Source organism: Coprinopsis cinerea, assembly GCF_000182895.1.
Source record: "Coprinopsis cinerea okayama7#130 chromosome 7 map unlocalized cont3.7, whole genome shotgun sequence".
Lineage (NCBI taxonomy): Eukaryota > Fungi > Basidiomycota > Agaricomycetes > Agaricales > Psathyrellaceae > Coprinopsis > Coprinopsis cinerea.
In genome coordinates, this window is record NW_003307538.1 from 2,586,459 (window position 1) to 2,608,827 (window position 22,369).

The following is a 22,369-nucleotide window of genomic DNA, read 5'->3' on the forward strand; positions in this document are numbered from 1 at the left end:
TTTCTGGGGGGCCCTCCCCTCGAATTTCCTCCCCTCTTTTTGTACGAAACCGCTTCTCCTCCTCCGACTCGGTACCCGAAAACTTTGAAACTCCACCTCGAATCTGCAGAAGCCACAGGTTATGTTTGTTACCTACCGCAGAGTGGGTATCTCTGGCTCACGGGACTAGGTATCCACAACCCAACTTGAACACAGCGAGGTGAATGTGGCCACCCTCAGGCCTCAATCTTGGCGGTTCCAGAGCGCTATAAACTATACAGTAAACCACCGTGACACCTCCGACAAAGACGAACCTTTAACCAATGACATTCATCTTCCCGAAATTCGAATCGCCCCTTCTTCTTCTGGATCATGATCACCTTCTCTGCTCTTTTCGAATCACAAACCGGTGTCGGAATCAAGGTAGATTCACATACTCACATACTCACCTTGCCTTGCCACGTTGACTCAAGTTGGTGATAACAGTCAAGTTCCATCACTAGATTCCCAGCTGGATCGTCTTTTGGGCGCCTATGGTTCAACTTCTTGAGGCTTGAATGCCCATAACGAGCGGACCCCTCCGGCGGTATCATTCACGCACCGAAGAGAATTCGCTGCTTTTGAAATCTGACAATTGAAACACGTTGTGTTTTCGATAACGCATGTCATTGCTCTACAGCTTTTGTCTTTTCCCCGCTACACCTTGTTTTCCCTGCTACACCCTGTTTCCCCGCTACACCTTCTTCACCTTCTACACCTTCTACACGGTACCTTCTACACAGCCTTTTCTCGCCATCACCTCGTTTTCTCCTGTTCTTTCGTACGCCACCCTCTTTTACTCCCGGACGACTTCTTTCGCTCGAATAGGATCCTTCTTGACAACGTACGACGCCCATCCCTCACATTTGTTCTCCGCGGATACTTGACGACATCTGTTACAACTCCGGAAAACGACATACGCCATACATAACAACAACTCGAGAAAACGACATTCAACATCTAAGTACAACAATTCGGGAAAACAACAGAGACGGCAATAGTCACTTGAAGGAAGGAGGTGGAACGTGACCGAGTTGACCGAGTCACCCACCGCATCGTCAGACCCACCGTTGGAAGTTAGATAAGTGGCTTGTATCTAATAAGCCGCCGGTGTCACTGGGAAACCAGAGTCACACAGCGGACTCGTCCAAGTCCCTGAGAGGCTGCTTGCCACGGTCTCCTTCGCCGGGTACAGGTACGTCAAGAGCCATATTCACCAGGCATCGATGTCTTATAAGCTCATGAAAATCAAACTTAGACTTCCGTCCTATTTCTGGAGTTCACCATATATATAAAGAGAAAGAAGTTCTTCTGACAGAGCGGGAGACACACTGGGAACCCTAAATCCGTCCTTCGCATGGATTCCAGATTCACCCAGTACGAAATGAATCCTTCCTTCCTACCACCAGCACCACCACCCCACGCTCGATTCCTCCACCCCAATTCATCTGGGAGTACGTTGCATGTCGGCGGCGGAGGTTCGAGTCCCAATGCCACTATGAATGGGAATGCCACTGGGATGGGGAATGGAAATCCGACTGGGAGCGGCCCTAGTGGTTCAAGTTCAGAAAGGAATCGGACGAGTGCGGTGTACTATGCACAGCAGCAGGTGGGAGCTTCGATTGTGGATGGGAGGAAGAAGGCAGCGGAGGAGTGTAAGAGGATGGTGCACCGTATTAGCGCGCAATGTCGAAGGCAGAACCGGAAGTTCAGGTGAGTCTTGTATCCATAATCTAACCCCCTCGACACATCGACTCCTTTCCTCCACCTACGAGTAGTACATATGCACGTCACTTCTCACTCACAAGTACTGACTTACATATCCTTCTTCCAACCTGCCAGGGACCTCGAATTCGACATCGAAAACGACAAAAACCGGTGCCTCCATAACCTGACCGAAACCAACATCTTCATACCCCCGGACGCACGTCGTGTAACTGAACTCTTCGACAAACCTATCACCTTCTTCTCTGGCCATGGAGGACCAGGTGCGGCGGAGATCGTGCAGGGCGCGGTGGAAGATTGTTATTTCGTTTCTGCCTTGTCGGCTATGACTTGCATGCCGGAGCTGGTGGAGAATGTTTGTGTTGCTGTGAGTTTCTTTTTGTATCTTTTGTCTCTTTGCTTGAGAGATGCGGTGTGAGTTTGAGTTGAATTCGGTTCTGACGTGATGGCGAATGGGTTTTACATTTAGCGTGACGAAGAAGTTGGAGTGTATGGGTTTATCTTTTATCGGGATTGTTATTGGGTTCCGGTGGTCATCGACGAGTGCGTTTTCCCTCTTCTCTTTCATTCTGCTCCTCATCTTCCTCCTCCCTCACTCGACCTCCCCCCAAATCCCCACCATCTACAACTGAATCAGTCTCCTCTTCACCCGCGTCCCCAAATACGAACAACTCACCTCCGGCGAGAAAGAACTCTACCATTTCGAGAAATCGCGCTACAACTCGACGGCGCGTAGGAGCGGGGAGTCGCTTTACTTTGCAAAATCCGCGGGGAAGAAGAAAACAGATGTCAGTGATAGCGTAAAGCCGGATTGTGATAATGTTGATGGCGGTCATGGCGGTAGTGGGGGAGGGGGAGGGGATACGTGGGTACCCTTAATCGAAAAGGCGTACGCCAAGGTCCATGGGGATTACGCTTCTGTGATGTTTGGGAGGACGTGCGATGCTTTGGAGGATATGACGGGGTGAGTGGGATGTTATTTTTGCTTCTTCATTCATTCCCTTCGTTCTTTGGTTCGATTCTTTTTGCGAAGATGAGAACTGGGAATCGGCGGTTGGTTCACATGATCATGACTCAACCTTCCCTCTTTTTCTTTTCCTTATCTGCAGCGGCGTGTCTAGCTTGATACTTTCCAAGGTGAGCTCCCAACATCCCACTACTCACCAGAGACATGGCGTGACATCCTCCACTGACACACGATATGCTTATCCATCCAGGACATCCTCGACATTGACAAATTCTGGAACGAAGAGCTCGTCAAAGCCAACAAAGACCGGCTTTTCGGGTGCTGGTTCAAAGCTCTAGACGGGAGCCGGAACACGCTCAAGAACGCTACCGTGGACGGTCTAGTCGGGAACCTCTCACATTCAGTCATCAAAGCAGTCGAATGCAGAGGTAAACGCTTCGTCGTGCTTCGCGATCCGTGGGGAGAGGCGGCGTGGGGTGGTCCCTGGTCCGACGGCTCGAAGGAGTGGACACCCGAGTGGTTGGAGATTCTCCCCGAGCTTGGACATGACTTTAGTGGGAGTGGGCAGTTTGTGATGGAGTGTATGTTACTTTGGTTTCCTCTGGGTTGTCGCAAGGTGAACTGATGGTTAAATTAGACAAGGACTTTCTCTCGGTCTGGCAGGAGATCCAGCGGACGTTCGTGTTTGACGAGGATTGGGTCATGTCGTCTCAGTGGCTCTACCTCCCAGACAGGCCTTCGATGGCGCCATGGGCCTATGGCGATCTGAGCTGTAAGCCGTTATGTGTTACCATTTCCTAAACACCGAAATTCTCACTTCTCACCTTCTGCATATTACTCCAGTCTCCTTCTCACTCCCAGCAGCCTCCCGCACGATCATCGTCCTCTCCAAGGTCGACTCGCGATACTTCAAAGATCTCCACGGTCACAGTCTTTGGAACTTGGACTTTGTCTTGGTCCGCGAAGGTCAGACGGAGCCTATGGCCGAATCGACATACTCGTTCTTCTACACGAGGAGTGTGTCACTCGAAATTGATCTGGAGCCAGGGAACTATGTCGTTCATGTACGCTTGTTTCTCTCACCTTCCCCTTTTTCCCTAGCTCATTCAAGTTTTACTTAGGCACGACTTGACTCCGCTTCCATCCGGGACAAGGTTGGTTCTCTATTTCCCCGATCGCTTTGTATGAAACGGAGCTCAGACTGAAGGGTGCATGCAGGACTATTTCAGGACTGGGTTGAACTCCGGGTGGGATCGACGGAAGGTCGCCAGGATCCTGATGGAACGTGCCAAAAGCTGGTCGATCGCCTCGAGTAAGTTTCGTCCTTTCATGTTTCATTCATTCTACTCACCCCAAAGCCTTTAGATTACAAACACGAGTGAGCTGGCCACCAAATCTATCCAATGCCATTAACTGACCATGAAATGGTTACTCTTTTTTTTACGTTTAGTGATACGTATCTCGTCCAAACGTTATCAGAGTTATTGGTCGACGACGCAGCCAACTCCGACAAGGCGACTCTGGATACTCTTAATACGCATGCACGAGAAATCAAAACAGGGGAGAACATCACGGTGACCACTACGACTACCACTCAAACCGTGGTTTCGAAACACGGCGACTGCAGTCGGCCAAGCCCTGCTAGTCCGTACGAGGTGCCGCCATACGGTAACGGGGTGGCGTACACACCGTATGAGGCACGGTCCTGCCCTCAGCCAAGCCGCAAGCACGCCTCGGGCAACAAGCTTAGTGGAATGCAGCAGGGCATGAACTATAAGCATGCAGAGCCGGGATGGGTGCCTGTCGATGGCTCACAAGCGGAGTCATCCCCGCCTAATTCCCCTCACGCTGAGACGTACTACTTCCCTTCAAATCCGCCTGCACCTTCAGGCCCTGTTTCGTACCCTGTACCACCGCCTCCCCCTGGGCCCCCACCACCTCCACCTCCTCTGCAGGTTCCGACCTTTGTGGCGCCTCTACATTTGGGAAGAGCGCATTCACCTATTCCACCGAGGTCCCAGTCACCCACTGGTTTTCCGGAAGACGATAACGGACTTGTGGTCGGTCTGAAGGTGTATACTCACAAAGTTGCTCCGACGTCTATTACTGGACGGCTTCGAGCAAAGAAGGACAGGCGGTGAACTCGTTTTGTGAACGCTCCGCGACACACTGTTCGGTCATTTTGAAGGTGGACTCGATGGGCCCTGCAATTTATTTACCTAGGATAGTTATCGGAAGCACTACCTGCGTGCTAGGACAAGACTGCTACACTAAAATCTCGTGTTTCGAAGATGATGTATGTGTGTGTGTGATGGAGACAAGATGAAGAAGAAGAGAGATTTGGCGCCGACTCCTCTGATAACACGTCGCTGATCGTGTATCGACCGTGAATCATTGAGAACGTCCGTTGGTGCGAGGGTGACAAGGTATCATTGGAATAGATAGGAAGCTTGATGAAGAGAAAGAAGAGTACAGGCGGGGAGTCACGCACGGTTACGATTGAAGATGAATGCGAACGTGCTGACCCAGGTTATCTCTTCGGCTAAAAGACTTATCGCAACCTTCGTAGGGGCAAGGATGGGCTATCGAAATGAAATCATAAAGCGCGTATCAGATGTCATGTGCTGCCATACAGGAGAGAAGAAAAGGGAGAGAGGGCGATGGACCAATCCAAGAGATCAAAACGTACGTTTATCGTAGGTGTGGATGCTTCGGACGTGGCGCTTGAGGTGCTCCCCTCGCACGAAGCATTTACCACAGCCAGTAACTTCGCACATGTATGTCCGCTTGCCTCCTTCTCCGAGAGAGTAGGGTGTTGCAGCCTTTCGAGTGCGGCTGGTGGTGCTGGAGGCCTCGGGTTCGTCGTCGAGCAGCTCCTCGAGGGACTCGCCACAATCCGAAGATAGTTCGCGAGCGTGGGGAACCTTCCTTCCGCGACTCTTCTTGATAAGGTGGGGGACAGGGACAGGTAAGGGGATAGGGTTGTTCTTCCTCTTGCGACCAGGCCGGATCGCAACTGAGTCAGGATCCAGGTCCAAGTCAGTGATGCCATCGACTGGTTCGCTCAACCCATTCTCGACGGTTTGCTTGAGCCTGCTAATCTGTGTAACGACCGCGAGAGCCAAGGCAGCGCTGCCCTTCGCTTTGCCCTTTCCGCGACGTGGTCGAGGTCCGAGCTCCATGACATCGTCGCTGAGACCGATTGACGGAGGACGCTTTGAAATAGGAGAGTTGTGACGGGAGCCAAACGGCGAGCTCGAAGGGAGGTAGCCATCCGAATCTTCGTCCTCCATGTCGTCGGAATGGGAGGGGTCAGCTGTCGGTGCCGCGACAATAGGCGGGTTCTTACGACGAGTCCGTCTAGTAGTCACAGTTGGAGCAGCAGAGGGTTCAGCCTTGGCAGCCGACGCCCTGCCTCCGGATGGGCGGGGGCAAGGAGGCTGAAGAGGGGGGAGAGATGAAAGTGTCGACGTGTTGAAGAACTTGGCGCCTCTCGGGATAACGTCTAGCACCAGGCTATCCGAATTGTCCAGCGGTCTCCACCCTGTTAAGCCCCGGGTCGGAGCAGAAAATACAGTTTGTCGCGTAACCGCTGTCGAAGGCGATGGGTTGGATAGGATGTTCGGAGCATTGTAGTGTAGGGGTGGGCGTGGTTGATCACAACCTAAATTCCCTTCAGGTAGGGCTGGTGCAAGTTCGGACGGGGAGACGAAGTTCCTGGGGTCGAGCACCAAGGCAGGCGCACGGGCTCGAAATGAGATTGGGAACTGGAAAGTACGGATATCGGGAAGCTTAACTACGCTTGCTCCCGAACTGGCCGAGCTTTCGATTTGGGGCGGGCTGTTGGAGAGCGGAGGGTTATCTGTTGACAGAGCAGACGCTGCGTGTTCTTCTGTGCGGGGTTTGGGAGCGGAAGGGAAAATGTTGAACGGATCGGAAGGCGTGGTACTGAGCAGGTATTCCCATTCCTTGGAAGTGTTTGGAAATGCAGAGTCCTCATTCGCGGTAGTGCCGGAAGTCGTGGTAGCTGACGAGGTCGATCCCGAGAAAGTGGCTCGAGAATCTGAAGTACTTGAGCCTGAAGAAGATTGTCCTTCTGTGAGGCCGAGTGAGTAAGCGGGCGTTAGAGACAATGGCAAGGATCACACACCAAGTGCTTCATTGAACCAAGAGTCTAGAGTCTGCGACCACGAGTCGCGGATGGGCCCGCTACTATTACCCCAGGTATCCCCAGATACTGCGACAGGAGAAGGAAGCATGCTCCTCCATGGCGAAGACCCAATCTTAATTCGTTTTGGCGATGGTTCCGGTAAAACAGGCTCCTCGACCGCGCCTTTATTGCTCCTAGAATCTGAAGCACCGTCGAGACCTGAGCAGGAGGTGTGGGCCATGTCGTCAGCCACCTTATCAAAAGGGGAGGGCGAATGTTGAGAAAGGAGAGGCCGGGTTCAGTTCTTGAATACCGGGCGTCCATATCAACAAGTTCAACTTGGACCAGGATAACAAGTTTCGGTGGGACGCTCGCCATGCCGAGAAGCCAGGTCGAGTGTTGGGAACCTTCCTAGTCTCGAAGGCTGGAGATCTATAAGCACGGTTGATAATGCAGTCCATTTCGAAAAGGCCAGGCCATAGCGAGATGGGACACCTGGAAGTGTGAGTGACACAAACGCCGACGTCACTCGATGCCCCAGGCTACATTCGCAGGCCGCATTCTGTCGTGCAGAAGAAGTCATAAGCTTGGGACTGCTGTGAAGAACCACTGCGAACATACTCGCATTTTGACTTGCGAATCAAAGACATCCGGAGAGTTGAAACTCTGGATGTTGGAAGTGATGGCGGTCATGAAGAAAGCTGAGCGAACAGTGAAGATCGCCAAACCCGATGAGGAGATCCGGAATGCCAAGGTGATGACTAAGCATGTCCATGAGCGCTGGGCGCTTAAATCGATGATATAGGCCTCTTGAAGGGCTTGCACTCTCCTCTATATAGCGATGAGCGTATTTCGCCCAGTTCAGATAATAACACCCATTACTCAGCTCACAGTAGGTCCTCTTCGCGCTCTGACCCGCCGGAGGACCTGCCCGTTCTGGGAACCGGATATTCGGGTGCATCGCTGCAGCGGGATGGATATCACTCGGGCGGTGTGCAACAGCGCTCATGAGCAACATTTCGAACAGAAGATCTGCCGTAGCTTAACTACAACAAAGATGAACTTCCATCGCACTCTCTTTCACATACTTGGATGAAACTCCCGGTTTGATAGTATCACTAGATTGAGCTAACAACTGAATGGCAAGCGTGATGATAGAGCGTGGCGATCCCTGCCAGACCCTGCCACGAGGGACTGCACTGGGTACTCCAGTGACATTTTTATTTCACAGTAAAGTGCATTGAGATGCGTCTGAACAGAGTTGAGTGCACACTCAAATTGTCCATTCTGTAACGTTATCCCTTGTTCCAGAGCCCTCGCACGGCAAAGACCGAAACGATGTGCATTCTGCATCATCCTTCGGTTTGTCACAGCGATTCAAGAAGGCCGAGAGAAGCATATTTTACCTTTGCGGACAAATCCAAAAAGGATAAAGTGCTCGGAGCTACACGCATGTTGGTGTGGGCGACGCGGCACTGGTGCTGATGCAGGTCCTAAAGAGGGCATTTGGAGGATGTTCGCCTCATTGGCTGTATCCTTTGGCGTCATTGCCTCTGTAATGACCGTTGAAGCACATCTTTTTACTATTCACTGAATAGCCATACATCAGTGCAACTGTCCCAATTGTCTCTCATAATTCTTTTCCGGATGGATTCTGATGGGGGAGCAGTAGACCAAAAGCCCTAGCCTGCGAGGCCAACCAACGAAACACGTCCGAGTCCTGGCTGTCCAGAGCATCGTCCAGCGGGTGAAACACCGTAACTATACGCAACACAAACAGAAAGCTGTTAACAGCTGTATACCAAATACTCCGACGTAATGATGTGTTGCGGCGCCTCTTGCAAGCGCTAATAACAAGGTGTTACTCCAGTCCCGCGAGTTGCCCCTTTGCCCTACTCCATCATCATGTCGCACCCCTCCCTCAACTCACCTCCGTCGCCTCAACGGATAGAAAACGAAGTCTGGTACTCTTCCACCAACGAGCTATTTTCTTCTCTCCGTTCCCTTGGGTTCGGATTTCCATCAACTCCATACTCTTCTTCAGTTCGCCCTGTCAACCCCAACAAACAAGGCCCAATTTTAAGATTATTAGATGCCTTCGCCAATATAGCGGATGTCAACCAATCCAGAGTAGCCCTTTCTTGCAGCAGAACTACACTGACTCACGACGGGGTGCTGTCGCTCGAGCTCACTGTGTGCGGAACGTGTCCACCAGGACCTACTGTCACCACACGAGGCAGTACCCGTTTCCTCAAATATGGAGAAAATACCTTGCTGACCGAGCTTTAACAGCAACGAATGCTATAAAACCTCTAGAACTGATTTTGCGACGAGGGTGAGTTTTCCTACGATTTTCCTGCCGATGATAATAAGCCAAGATGTGGGTGCCCTTCCAGGCCAACTGTCACCCTCCTGGACCACATACAGGCGCTCAAATTTTTTCTGGAGCGCCTGAGAACGGAGCCCAGCACACGACCTGCCTTCAAGAGCCTCGCAAGATACATAACGGCTTCCTTTGCCGAATCGACGTTCATCCGCCTTGAAAATTCGATAGAAGACAGGCAGTTCCTCCAATCCCTGCGTGACGAACCACTCCCTTCCACCATCCAGGGAGATTTTCACCTCCACCAGTGCCAACCATGGGAGATCGACGCCGATATCCGCTTCCTCCAACATCTCCGCCATAAATCGGCGCTGGACACCCTCAACCCTCCCAACTTGGTCCACCTGCCAAGAATAGCCAACCAACCATATTCCCCATCCCGCCCGATCTACACCGCCGAAACCTGCGACGAATTCCACCACCTCCTTCTCTTCCTTCTCAACGGCTACATAGCAAAGCTGGAAAACTTTGTTCAGTCCGCAAGAGAAGGAAGAGTGGCCATAAACACCCACCAATGGGATCGCAACAAGTCAAAGAAATTCTCAACACTCTGTACGACGCTGACAGCCTACGGAATCGTGCTTCGCGACTTGGCAGGATCTCCTGCGTTTGTTCAGCACTTGAAAAGGGTGTCTAGATTCTTGACGCTCCCGGATGTGGACCCCCACCACGCCCCATACACGCGTAGCGGGTCGGCCCTATACAACGCGCTCCTGTCTGGGAACGTGGTGGGGGCCTACATCGCATGGACGAAGTCGCTGTTAGGACCCCTGCAGAGCCTTCTGGTCATCCAGAAGGCTTTCGCCAAGTACAAGAGGCAGGCAGAAGAAGAAAGGCTTCCTCTGCCAAAGATATCCTTCAACACCGTCATCACCATCCCAGCAGAATATAGAACCCACCAAGCGGAGCGAGCGAAGCGCCGAGAATGGAGAAGCGTCGCCACCGAAGCGCTGAAGGCTAGTCCCCCTGAGAGTACGCCATCGGAGGGACCAGGAGCCCGATTTTCACCAGCGGCATATATCCAGCTCCTCGAGTTTGCAGGGCTGCCCAAGTCCGGTGACCTCCTCACAGATCCCGATCCGACTCGCTCAGCTTCTTGTACACACCCAGAAGAGCTGGGAAATGCCGGTCATTTCCACCCAGAGCTGTGTCTCGCCACACTTTTGAGCTACTACGCCCAAAACGACGAAAATCCTAACACTGACAATCCAATACCCGTAAGTTCCTGTTTCGACCCCACAACGTTTCACGGAGCTCTAACATATTAACTCACCTACGCCAGTTCAAAGAAATCATCCCTGTCGGCACCTCAGGCAGCAACTGCGCAGGTTGCAACGCTGTGTTCGCCGCAATCAGAGAAAAGTACCATCGCCTAGTTCTGCCCGGATGGTTACTTGAGCCTGGTACACCACCTTCAGCCAACGGGTGCCACCTTCCAGAATGGTTAACGGACGAGTTCGTGGAGACCGCTGTGCCGCAAGTTCGAAGGCAGCTGCAGATTCTGGTCGATAGCCAAGTCAACCAAGTTCATGCGAGCGACCTCGAAAGCGACAGCGACATGGACGATTCCGAGTCTGAAGAAGGCGAGTATGGCCCTGAAGACGATGCTGACGACTCGATGGACCAAGATGGGCATAGTGACCATGATGAAGACGAGGTCATGGTCTAAGAGGTGCTGCGGCACGACGAGGACATGGTTTCCGACGAGGAAGACGGAGCAAAAAGCTGAACGACGTCGATGGACTCGCGGAGGCCACAGCAAATGTCAAGCGGCGACCGAAATCTCCCACACTGCACACTTACCAAGTTTTTCAAGGACTTCATTCGCCGTTGCACCAAAACGATCATAGGGCAGGATCCAATGTCAAATGGGTGCATTGGAACGAGGGTACTCGATAACGACATACATATAATGACAGTACATTAATGAGAAGTGTGTTCTACACGGTCTCGCAAATACATATCGTAATGTAAACACAACTACGCAAAGGCCAAGTAAGCGGGGGACTAGTTAGTTACACAGGTGACACTGACAGCAGGCAAAAAAAAAAAAAAAAGAAAATGTCGCTCAAGAGATGGGGACGAAAGCAATCGAAAGGGAGGTAAGTAAAAGACGAGAGTAAGATATACACGGTGACTGGGTCACAACCAAAAGGATACGAGGTAAAACTCGGAGTAAATATAAAGAAATATCCGAGACGTCAAGGCAGAGGGTGGGGGACTACAAGGGCGGCGGCCAGCAGCAATCAAGAAAGAATGATAGATAAAAACAGAAACCAAAGGGGGTCAGTCCTTTTGCGAACGAACCCTCCGCCCTGAATGTAAATTTGCAATAGGGAGGCTCGATAGACCATTAACGCATACTCCAATAAGATTTCGTAGGGTAGAGAACCGAAAGGAATGGAAAAGGTGGGGCATAGGGAGAGAAGAGAGAAGGATATAGGACCTAGATTGAAGCTAGGTCAATGAAGAAGAAAAAAAGGAGCATAAGGTCATTCGTTGGTCGATCTAAGACGAGGGGGTGGGCTCGGTAACGGTCCAAACGGGTTGGTCTCTGCGTTCACGGTCTTCTGCACGAGGGAGAGGCACCGCAGGAGCGGGGGTGGGCTGGACGAGGGTGGTTTCGACTGGCGGCGGTGGGTGCTGAGGAGATCCAGGCGCGGATGCCGATGGCACGGTGGTTACGGGGACTTGGGGCTGTTGTTGAGGGGAACCGGTAGCGGACGGAGCGGCGGACGCGGACATAGCCTTCATCTCGTCGATGGTTCGCTTCACGCCGGCCATGAGCTTCTCCGTCTTCTCCATCATCTCCTCCCATCTCTTCTTCTGCTCCTGCAGCTCAATATAATGACGCTCGAGGTCGATCAAAGTTGGGACACCCATATTAAGAGCAACGCCAGCAGCCATGCCAAGGTTCATAAGACTTGACATGTCTGCGGGTGGGGGTGGGTAGTACCCTGGGACGCCAAGGCCGTGGGGTGGAGGGAGCATGTATCCTGGAGGAGGCATGGCTGCCGCAGGATTCAGAGGCGAATGGCTGCGGCTGGGGGCGTTAGAGCCTGAGCGCATGTAGCTGGACTGCCCGCTGAGCAAGGCAGCAGCGGCGGCGACGTTGTTGCCGAGAGAGCCGAAAGCGAGATCAAAATGGGGGCCACCAGGGAAAGCTTGGGGTACACGAGGGGAATTCCGGTGCATAGGGGAGGCTGATCTACCCTCGCCCCATCCATTGGCGCGTTTGCGACGATTCCGGGTTTCAGGTCCACTCTCTTCTTCCATGGTAACATCCTCATCTTCTTTCTCAGCAGCGGCTGCTGAACGTGTCTTGCCTCGGCGGACTCGCTTCCTACGAGGCTGGTCGGTTTCGCCTTCGCTCTCCTCTCCAGTTGCACCGCCGCCAGAAGCAGCGGATGAGACGCCTCCACGGCCAACGGACACCAAAGCCTCGGCGGCGGCTTGGTCTGACAAACGTCCGGGCGTGTTACCAGCAGAACCAGGGGCGGCGGGCACGCGCTTGCGACGCTTGATGACAGTCTTTTTCATAGAATTGGGCCGATGCGTGCCATGGAGCTTGAAGTAAAGACCTAACAGAGAATGAACAGGTCAGCAAAACATCGAGACAGTCAAACAAACGGGGAGGGATGAGGTCATGATGGGTGTGATGGCGTGAAGGATGCAGATCGATTTTGGTTCCGCTTCCGCCTCCGAGTGGGGTAAACGGAAAGGAAGCAAAAAAACGCAGGAATAACGTTTAAACAGATAAGTTGATCGGAGATTATCGATAGGCAAGTATCAGATAAGATAAATGCCAGATCGCACCGATGCCCTTTGAGGATGGGCGAGTATCCAACCCATCCGATAAGGGGATAAAGCAGGGCACGACACCGAGGCAAATGGAAGATGACCATTATGAAACAACTGATATACTCACCACATGCGTTACAGATATTATTGCCCACATCATCTCGCCTCCATAAGGGGGTCGTGCTGGTACCACAGTTGGCACAGCTGAGCGCTCCCACAGCCGGCCTCGCGCCCTTTGTCCTCGCGTTCGGAGCAGCGACAGCGGACGTGCTTGCGTCGCTTTCGTTGGCCGCAGGGGAGGCGGCGCCGTCTCCTTTAGGCGAAGCTGCCTGCTGGTCGGCCCCGTCGGTAGAAGGACCGTCAAGTTCCATTCGGGCTGAAATAGCAATAGTGTTGTTATAGGTCGGACATCCGGCGCACGCAGACGTCCCTCCCGTACCGTCGCATCGACCATCTCCCGGGCAGGTTCCACCGTTCGACTTGCCTCCTGTCGGATTTGAAGCGGCGGTGCCGTTTGTCGTCGTTGAAGCGGAGTGCTGCTGGAGCAGCTTCTGCATTGTTGCTGGTGCGGTTGCTGATTTCGAGGATGCTGCCTGGTCGGGAGCGACAAAGGGAGAAGGTCCAACGGAGGACGTTGTCGACGCGGCTTGTTGCTGCTGAGGAACTGGGGTGCCCCTACTTAGTGTGGTAGGTCGTGGCATGTGTCGAGATTTTTGATAAAGGCCTGCAAAGGAAATGAGGTGAGCCCAAAGCCGAGTTTAAACGGAGCGCCAAAGAGATAAGAGATGAAATCAAATATGAACGGTGAGACAAGAGGTAAGTGAACGGCGAACGCGTCTACAGGCTGACGTTCAAAGCAACGATGAAAGCCAGCGTGCTGTATCGCGATAGTCGTTCGTCAAAACAACAAAGAATTTACGAACTATGTATCGCATGGTGATACGGCCACATTGGAGCTTCGAATAGAACTAGGGTGCGGAGATGAACGACGCGTGAGAGATCGTCCCACGACGTCGAGATAGACTGGTGGGGCAAGATGCAAAGCCCGTGAACGGGGAAAACAGTTGTTTAAGAGCTGCCCGTGAAGGCTCTCGATGATGGCTGACGGTTCGGAGATCTTGTAGCGATAGCAAAGTCCCGAAAGAAACGTGCCCAACGCGATACACGCGACCTGCCCCAAGCCTGACCCAAACATGCCTTCTCAAGACCAACGAACGCGAACGTCGAGTTGGTTTTGTATCAGGTCTTTGACAACCATAGCTATAGCGATCCGGTAAACAGGCGCAGGCAGGGCGCGGACGGACGCGTGTGGCTCTGACGGGGGACGTTGTGCAGGACGTTCACCACGTGTTGCCTATGCCAGCAACGATCGTCCTGCGTCATCTTCGAAGGCCAAATAGATAATGAAACAAGCGCGGAACGAAAAGGGATTGGCGTCATCATGAGAGGAAGGGCGATAACCTACCACAGGCATTGCAGAGGGGATTTCCGTCAGCATCTCGTCGCCAGAGTGGCGTTTCTGTTGTCCCGCAGTTGAGACATGGTGCCCGTGTTGGGCCGATTACATTGGTCGCAGGAGTTGGCTCTTCAGCTGTAACAAGAGATAGTGCTGGTTAGCGTTTGGATCATTATAAACCTCCGAGCCACGCACCTGGCCGTTGCTGCTCGGCCTGTGGCTCTTCTGAGGGGATCGTTGGGGTGTGCAGTTGCATACGGGCCATGGCGGCGAGATTGGCGTTGTGCAGATTAATGGGGGCTGCCTCGACTACAACTGGCGACATGCTGTCTCGGTCGCGCGGTCGGGTTCACGAACGTATTTTAACGCCGTGGACAAGCAGGATACTAGGAACTGGCCAAGGCGTCAGAAACGTCGTCGTCGTCGTCACGAGTAACGTGCTCACCGTATATTATAGGAATATAAGTAGGGAGCTCGTTGTGGATAACGATGCGGACGACGGAGGAAGAGGAATGTATGAGAGGGTAAGTTGTGCTGGCAAAGCGACAAGATAACCTTAGATAACCAAGCCGGTCCAATCAGGCCTATTCCATTTGTAGATTGCCGATTTATTTACCGCTATCTCGGCCTCAGTCCCAACTTATCCCATAAACTCGAAAATTATGGCAAAAAATCCAGAAAAATCGCAGGTGCTCTATACGACCCTCCTGAGCCTCGATTCAGCGTCTGAAGGCGCGAAAGGGAGGAGGAAGACTCGATGAAGACGCCCTCGTTGAGGCGGGAACAAGCGCGAAAATTTTCTGTTTACTCAGGGTTGTCAGGGTCTTCCACCCTCTGGTCGGCGCTCTCACTCCCAACCGTGTACAAAAACAACTTGGCAAACATCAGTTGCAGTCAGTCTGTCTCATGACGATGAGAACGTACTCATGTCTCCCATGTCGTGCATCCTGTCGACAACTTTAATGACCTCCGCCATACCAAGGCAAATGAGGCGGTTAGAAGGCCTAACCTGGTCCGTTAACCACTTAGCCAACGCCCAAAAAACATTTCTGCCCTCGATTTTCGGTCCGTTTATTCTGATTTTCGGGGTTAGCCTGGCCCGCTTCCCACTCCGATCAATCTGAGGCCAGCGATATTACGTGGAACCGGATCTACCGATGATTAGATGTCAGCCAACCAGCATCTCAACATTCATGGCGCTGATGCGTGTGGGGAAGACAAACATGCCTCCGCGCCGTCTACAAAACACATCTTTCCAGCCTCTGAACGTCCTCGAACGAGGGGAGTGGGAGGATCGAGGACAGCAAAGGGATGAGAACCAGCGGACACGAAAGTGGCGCCAGAGTGATATAAAATCACTTCCGTTGACGACGGTGGGTGCCCTCGTTTTTTCTCATCAACGTTCCTCCCGTCATGCAGGGTCGATAAGATGAAAGACCCCATCCGAACAACAACGAGGTGATAATCAGATGAGAATCGCTTCGGTGGTTATCTTATCATATCTTATCAACATGGGATTTGATTCTCACCGCGTTCTCACCTAGGGGCTAGGTAAAGCGCCCAGGCCGGAATGGCTCCAATGGGTCCTTTGAGAAGCACAGTAGTACGTAGGCCAGAACGGCTCTTACCCCACCCACATGAGGTATACCAGGCTGTACCAAGGTATGAAATTGGTATCCTTTCGTTACTTACCAGCGACCTCCACAGGGGAGTTGGGAGGCATTTTCTGGGTGGGATGCTTGACTGCTTGACTGGGAGGGTGTGGTTGCTGACGAACACCTGAGAGTGTTCTTCTGAGTTTCTCGCTGTGAAGTCGAACCAAGGATCCTCGTGGTCACTTCTTCGAGTTGCACGATATCGGAGTCCAAATCCTTGCTATATATCGTGGATTCATTCCGCTGCCTTCCCTAGGCATTCTCGGAGTCTGGTTCACGAGGTGACCTCCTCCTATCTACTCCAAAAATAAGTACGTGTACACCCCATGTTTGAAGGCGTTGTCAAATGTTGGAGGGAGTACTTTTCATCTGCTCGAAGTCTTTGCTAATGGGACCATACAACCCCGGGTGCCGCCATGGTGGCCGCGGTGTGAGAAGCCGTCTGTGGACCCGACAACCTTGAATTGAGATACACTACTGCCTTCAGGTACCCACTGCTTGACCGCAGCAGATTCGAAGTTTATCACAGGATTGGCCTTACACCACCCTACCTCATCCAAGACCCTCAGAACCCTCAAGTTACTAAAACCATTTAGCCTTCTCGCACATCCACGCCCGAACACCTCTTCCCGTAAACTCCCCCAAGCCAAAGGACACATCTCGGCAAAGTCCCAGTCAACCCACCTTCTTTTCCCTCCAAACCATCCCGGTACCGATCCTTTTCTCCCTCCTCATGACAGCGCCATTGAATTTATCGAAGCCATGTCGAAAGTCAATCGGGTCAGACTACCATCTCACGTGTTCAAAGAGGTCGTGTAAAATACCACTAAATTCTCCCCGAAAAAGCGATGAGCGAACATCGCATGAAACGTTCACGTACCCCTACTCCGTATCTTGTTCTAGTTGGCCTTGCCAGAGCTTCGCTCTCCAAACGCTAAGCTCTTCTCGCGCTCTCGTCTCCGTTTCCGGGCCCTTCTCAAGTTCTCGCCTTGTAAGACAAGCCCTACACCTCGCCTTCTCGCTTTCTTCATAGTGTAAGCCTAGAGATGGGTTTCCCCGCACAGACGCCATCCACACTCCTATTATAGATTCCCTTGGCTGACAACGAATGAAGGCTTCCTTTCTTTCAACTTCTGAACGGAGAATTCCAGCTTCTTAAACGGGGAAGAAGCTCGTTCCGTGATGTATGATGTCGAGCTGGAGGCAATTTATTCAAGCAGCCTATCGCGATGCTCGCATTTCTTATCGAGGCGCAGGCTCAAACTGTAGAATGGGTCTACAATCTCGTCGAGCATAGTGGGGGGTAGGATTGTCAGGGACGCGCCGGGCGCTTACCTCTTTAGCTCTCAACCCAATATCTTGATGGTTGATGACTCCGAACACCGGTAATCGGATAACACAACACACAACTTGTCCATCGCAATAAGAGAACTTCTCAGAACCTCGAGGCAATTGTCATTAGCCATTTCTCCACCTCGCGATACCCAGCTACCGCAATCCTTCTTCGAATTCGTAACATACACCACAACCATACACCCCAACGGAAAAACACAACGGGTGAACAATTATACCAACTTGCACTCGTCCTCGCCATTCAACTCGCCTCGAAAATATCGGGTAGATTCCCGGAAGATTCAAAGCTTCCCACAAAACGAATAGACCACCTGGTTTACGACTATGACCGCTTTGATTTGAAGCGAGGCTCTTCCTCCGGCCCCTCCCAGCCAAAGAAGCCAGTCGCATTAGTAGCGAGAATTGAATCAAATTGAATTGAACGCCCTTGGGTATGGGGCTCCGGTTATGCGGCCTCTCGCGCAAACTCTTCGTGTTTCTCGCTGGTTTGTTTAATTGTCAAAGTAACGAGGTTATACCCGATGGTCGCTGTTCTTTCGACGGTACCGGTGAGCACTTGATGGGCGCGCGTCCATCGGATTGGTACCATTTTCTCCGTTCTTTCGCTTATACGCCGCAAGATCTGGGGAAACATTACATCCATTGTAGTCCATTGATAGTTACTGTTAGTCCTGTCGACTAGACGCGTTAGGCCGCGATTCATAACTGAAAGCACGTACCAGAGCAACGACAGGCTTGCCAATCTGCCTCGTAAGGCTACAGAAGGGAGTTAAACGAGCCTCCACACCTACAAGCGCAAAACTGAAGTTAAATCCCCACTATCAGATGCATAGGTCCTTCTTTCGGGGCCGCCAAAAACGCCCAAGCCACGAGTACGTCCGCTAAAACGAATTAAAAGAAGTAAATTGTGACAACTTCAACTTCTTCGCGACTTCTTTCGCACAACGAACCTCACTTCCCTGATCAATCTCGGGGAGTTTGCATTTCACGAAATCCTCTAAAAGGGCACCGTCAAGGGCCAAGTGTCGACTCCATACGTTTCTCGTCTCTTCAGTGCTTCGAGCAATATGCGTTTCTTCGCGCTTGCACCCTTGCTTGCTCTCGCGTCCTTCGTCGTCGGTTAGTATCCTCTTGGTTTAGTGGTTGAAGTACGAGCATGGACTCACAGAGAAGCAACGTTAGCCCATCCCGGTGACGAGGACCACGAACACCCAGCCAGCAATGAGGAACTCATCGCTCGCAACGTAAGTCCCCTTCTCACAGACCCAAGTTGGATAGCCCTTGACTCGCCTTTCCAAGATCGCCGTCGAGGAGAGCAAGATGGCTGCCCGCAAGTGTGCTCCCCAGATCGCTGAATACGAGGCTCGCCGCATCGAGAAGCGAAACAAGTTGATGAGGAGGCAAGGCACCGGCACCTTCACCGCTCCTACCCCCCGTATCACTTCCATCCAGGATGTAAGTCTCCACCCTCTGCTTCCAGAGCTAATGTAGGAACCTCACCTTTACTCCCCCGCCAGAACTCTTGCGTTCTCCACCCAGAGACGATCGAGGGCCCCTACTACATCAGGAACGAGTTCGTCCGCAGTGATGTCCGAGAGGACCAACCGTGAGTCCAAAGCTTGCGCACGCGCCCGGCGCAAAAAAAGTACTGACAAACATTTTGCAGAGGCGTCACCCTCGTCCTCGACGTCGGTGTCATCGACAGCAGGACCTGCCAACCCTACCCCAACGCCTTTGTTGAGATCTGGGCTGCCAACGCCACTGGCGCGTACGGAGGATACACTGGCCCATGGGGTCTCCCCACCCGCATCAAGGAGGACACCTGGCTCCGTGGCGGTCTCTTCACTAACAAGAACGGTATGGTCGAACTCGTGACCATCTACCCCGGCTACTACAGCGGTCGCACCACCCACATCCACACCATGGTTCACGGCGGTAACTGGCAAACGAGGTCCAACGGGTACGTCAGCTCAACTTCTACATATCGCTTTCCATGCCTTGACGAGCAAACGCACCTCTCTTTGCAGTACTTTCGTCTCTGGCTCGGGATCCGTCAACCACATCGGTCAATTCTTCTTCGACGAGTCGTGGAATGACCAGGTCTTCCGCACCCACCCTTACACCACCAACACCGTCCCCCGAACCCTCAACAGCCGTGACTGGATCATGCAGCAAGCTGGTCCAGGTGCTGTCGTCAAGTGAGTAACCGCCCTCTTTTTGCAGAGGCGGCGATTGACCATCGTACAGGCTCCAATACCTCGAGGGTCAGGACATCAACAAGGGTCTGTTGGGTTACATCAGTAAGTTTTTCGCAATCGTTTAGTAGGCCTTTACTCACTCGATCCTTTTAGCCGTCGTCGTCAACGGTGGCGCTAACTACCGAATCCAAAACAACAACGCCCTCCGATAAGCGTCCTGTGGTGAAACAAGAGCCTCTGCTATCTCTTCCGTCTCTGGGACCGAGTAGGTTAAGGAGGTAGATTTCGATGGTGTAGCACGTAAATAGCAATTCTGTTGAGCCGAACTTGAATGAATGAATGTCTGAGCACTTGCCTACCTACTGAGTCTCGTTTCTATGATAAGCGTCCGAGTGGACAGCGCCAACGGAGAAGGTTACCTTAGTGACCACTGTACTGTCGGATTGGTAGTGCGTAAGGAGAGTAGGTTTATCTTCACTGCAAATCCACAAACTCAATACCCGGCCACAGGGATCATTGGCAGTACTTCAAAGTCGAAGATGAGACTCGGTGACCTGGTTCTGAAGATAGGCCGACGCTCACCGGTCATCTCCATTGGCGCACGAGAAAATCTCGCGAGTCAACTTTCAAAGTCCGTCGTAATCCAACTCAGGAGTACTCCATAAAAACAGGACGGGCATATTCACGAAAAAAGAGTACAAGCGTGTGCGTCGCAGAAGAGGTGCATGTGTGTATTTTGGCATAGAGAATGCATGATCATACAGGGTCGGTGAAATGTCGAATAGCGAGAAGACGTTTACTCCGAGGTGGTAGGCTTGGATCGCTTCTTGGCGACCGTGTTTTCTCTGCAACAAATCGATAAGAATGCAATTGCATAAAATCTGGAATGCAACTACGCACCTGAAGCCATTCTTGAATCTTCGCGACACATCCTTGAGGTACCTCATCCTGCCAGTGCCGGTAGTCTTTCGGCGCTTGGCCTTCTGTCCCCACTCGAATGACCTCAGCTTAGCAGAGGGGTAGCCGCATTGTGCGCAGGCTGGAAAAAATGATTAAACAAAATCCCAAGTTGAAAGTTTCGTCTCCGTACTTTTGTGCTGTCTGTGGAAGGCCCGGTTGCCACATCGGCGGCAGAGGGTGTGGGTCTTGGTGTGTCTCTTACTGTAGTGCGGAAATCAGTTGGCGGGGCATATCGCACTAGCGAGGTAGATCTGGACGAACCCGAAGGACGAGGTACCTGAAAATTCGTCAAATCCGCCGTTTCACTTCAAATCGCACAACGAAGACGCACCTTTCGACTATAAATCCCAAAGACCCAAAAGAAAATCCGTCAGTAAAGCCCATTCCCAAATCGCCCAACAGAAAACCGATAAAGTCGCCCGAGCATCATCTGCACCAAAAGTCCGCATCCAGCCCAATTTTCGCGTCCAACCGTCGTTCAACAGCGTTTCGTCGTCCATAGTCCTCCTACGCACGCATATAGACCGCTAAAACTCACCATTTCGTCGTCGTCTTGTGGGTTGGGTGCAGGCGATGGTGGGTGTGTTTTTTGTTGATTCTGGTCCTCTCGGCGTTTGCCGTGGGTGAGTGATGCCAAGCCACCAGCATGGGCGGCTGCCTTGGACGATTCTGTTACACACTGGCGGCTTGCATCTCTCCAGTGTATCATAAAATGGGACTTATTCTGTGCTACCATGGCCCATAGAATCCGCTACCAGTATGAAGCTCAAAGCTCTTTCTCTCGTCGTCGCAGCGTTTACGACCTTCAAGGGATTCGTCCCTGCCTCTGCCATACTGATACCCGGAGCTAGTACACCTCTGTTCTTCCTTGTTGCTACGGGTCCTGTCTCTGAGGGCGACCTCTTCCTGGTGAAACTTTGGATTCTCTAACTGGGTTCTGGTGGAAAGGGCTGACCTCATGCTAGCCCCTGCGCCTCACGGGATGGTCCAACCAAGCTACACTCACAGGCCACAACGTTGTGGGGCAATTCTACATGATCAACAACTCTCTCGTCGCTGAGGACCCTGTTAATGGACTCTCGTCGCCTTACGTCTATCGTCCCTACGTCGACTTGAGCACCAAGATTGGTATGTCTAAACCATACCTTTCGAGCTCTGTCGATTGACTCGGGCCCAACAAGGTCGAGACGCAAATGGTGCCTATGACGCATCCCAAAATGACCCTAACGACGACTGCTCTGCTACTTCCGGTCCTCTCATCTTCATCCAAGAAAACCGACCGGATGGCATTATCACCGCTCCGCCCAAATGCGCAAAGTTCAACCCGTTCTCCCTGCTTCCCAACCCAGAGGATCCTCAGTTTGGCGCCAAACTCGTTTACAATGGCAACTCGACCGACTTTTATAGCTGTGGAAAGGGGAGAAATGTAAGATTTATGTGTCTTAGCATTGCGTTTTGTGGGCAGTGGTTGCTGATCGTGCACTTGGGATATAGATTTACTGGAAGGCAAACCCGTCGGATGAACCTGTTGATTGCAACGTTCCTGTACAGCTTTTCACTATTCCTGTGGTCTAGGCGTACTTCATTTCGAGTTTCAAGTAGAGATGTTTATGGGTTGAAGAACGTTGACTCAACGGATATGACGAAAAGCAGCCCTACTATCAGGCCCTATCCCATGACGCATCGTTCCCCGTGAACCTCGC

General features: G+C 52.2%; 8 protein-coding genes across 8 annotated transcripts; 4 read left to right on the top strand and 4 right to left on the bottom strand.

The window, feature by feature from the left end:
* Positions 1–1,402: 1,402 nt before the first annotated feature.
* CC1G_05897 (hypothetical protein) lies at positions 1,403–4,851 on the top strand (the record flags this gene model as incomplete). The annotated part of the gene is made up of 12 exons (XM_001831746.2): positions 1,403–1,731; positions 1,861–2,110; positions 2,213–2,286; positions 2,381–2,680; positions 2,853–2,880; positions 2,961–3,291; positions 3,348–3,482; positions 3,554–3,774; positions 3,832–3,864; positions 3,929–4,022; positions 4,076–4,088; positions 4,161–4,851. 12 exons carry the CDS (start codon positions 1,403–1,405, stop codon positions 4,849–4,851), a joined length of 2,499 nt encoding a protein of 832 aa, XP_001831798.2.
* A 537-nt stretch (positions 4,852–5,388) lies between these two features.
* On the bottom strand, positions 5,389–7,878 carry CC1G_05898 (hypothetical protein; the record flags this gene model as incomplete). Its single annotated transcript, XM_001831747.2, has 4 exons — positions 5,389–6,806; positions 6,861–7,113; positions 7,482–7,621; positions 7,752–7,878. The coding sequence occupies 4 exons, from the start codon at positions 7,876–7,878 to the stop codon at positions 5,389–5,391; spliced, it is 1,938 nt and encodes a 645-aa protein (XP_001831799.2).
* Positions 7,879–8,765: 887 nt separating this feature from the next.
* Positions 8,766–10,912, top strand: CC1G_05899 (hypothetical protein; the record flags this gene model as incomplete). The annotated part of the gene is made up of 4 exons (XM_001831748.2): positions 8,766–9,099; positions 9,153–9,195; positions 9,257–10,460; positions 10,526–10,912. The coding sequence occupies 4 exons, from the start codon at positions 8,766–8,768 to the stop codon at positions 10,910–10,912; spliced, it is 1,968 nt and encodes a 655-aa protein (XP_001831800.2).
* Positions 10,913–11,602: 690 nt separating this feature from the next.
* On the bottom strand, positions 11,603–13,601 carry CC1G_05900 (hypothetical protein; the record flags this gene model as incomplete). The annotated part of the gene is made up of 2 exons (XM_001831749.2): positions 11,603–12,824; positions 13,172–13,601. The coding sequence occupies 2 exons, from the start codon at positions 13,599–13,601 to the stop codon at positions 11,752–11,754; spliced, it is 1,503 nt and encodes a 500-aa protein (XP_001831801.2). The 3' UTR covers positions 11,603–11,751.
* Positions 13,602–13,895: 294 nt separating this feature from the next.
* On the bottom strand, positions 13,896–14,825 carry CC1G_05901 (hypothetical protein; the record flags this gene model as incomplete). Its single annotated transcript, XM_001831750.2, has 4 exons — positions 13,896–14,012; positions 14,261–14,304; positions 14,510–14,635; positions 14,696–14,825. The coding sequence occupies 4 exons, from the start codon at positions 14,823–14,825 to the stop codon at positions 13,896–13,898; spliced, it is 417 nt and encodes a 138-aa protein (XP_001831802.2).
* Positions 14,826–18,575: 3,750 nt separating this feature from the next.
* On the top strand, positions 18,576–19,918 carry CC1G_05902 (hypothetical protein; the record flags this gene model as incomplete). The annotated part of the gene is made up of 8 exons (XM_001831751.1): positions 18,576–18,627; positions 18,691–18,752; positions 18,808–18,963; positions 19,026–19,114; positions 19,175–19,468; positions 19,536–19,706; positions 19,756–19,808; positions 19,860–19,918. 8 exons carry the CDS (start codon positions 18,576–18,578, stop codon positions 19,916–19,918), a joined length of 936 nt encoding a protein of 311 aa, XP_001831803.1.
* A 584-nt stretch (positions 19,919–20,502) lies between these two features.
* On the bottom strand, positions 20,503–21,207 carry CC1G_05903 (60S ribosomal protein L37; the record flags this gene model as incomplete). Its single annotated transcript, XM_001831752.1, has 6 exons — positions 20,503–20,551; positions 20,607–20,745; positions 20,797–20,867; positions 20,928–20,943; positions 20,998–21,004; positions 21,205–21,207. The coding sequence occupies 6 exons, from the start codon at positions 21,205–21,207 to the stop codon at positions 20,503–20,505; spliced, it is 285 nt and encodes a 94-aa protein (XP_001831804.1).
* A 218-nt stretch (positions 21,208–21,425) lies between these two features.
* On the top strand, positions 21,426–22,241 carry CC1G_05904 (hypothetical protein; the record flags this gene model as incomplete). Its single annotated transcript, XM_001831753.1, has 4 exons — positions 21,426–21,575; positions 21,632–21,794; positions 21,848–22,092; positions 22,161–22,241. The coding sequence occupies 4 exons, from the start codon at positions 21,426–21,428 to the stop codon at positions 22,239–22,241; spliced, it is 639 nt and encodes a 212-aa protein (XP_001831805.1).
* Positions 22,242–22,369: the final 128 nt, after the last annotated feature.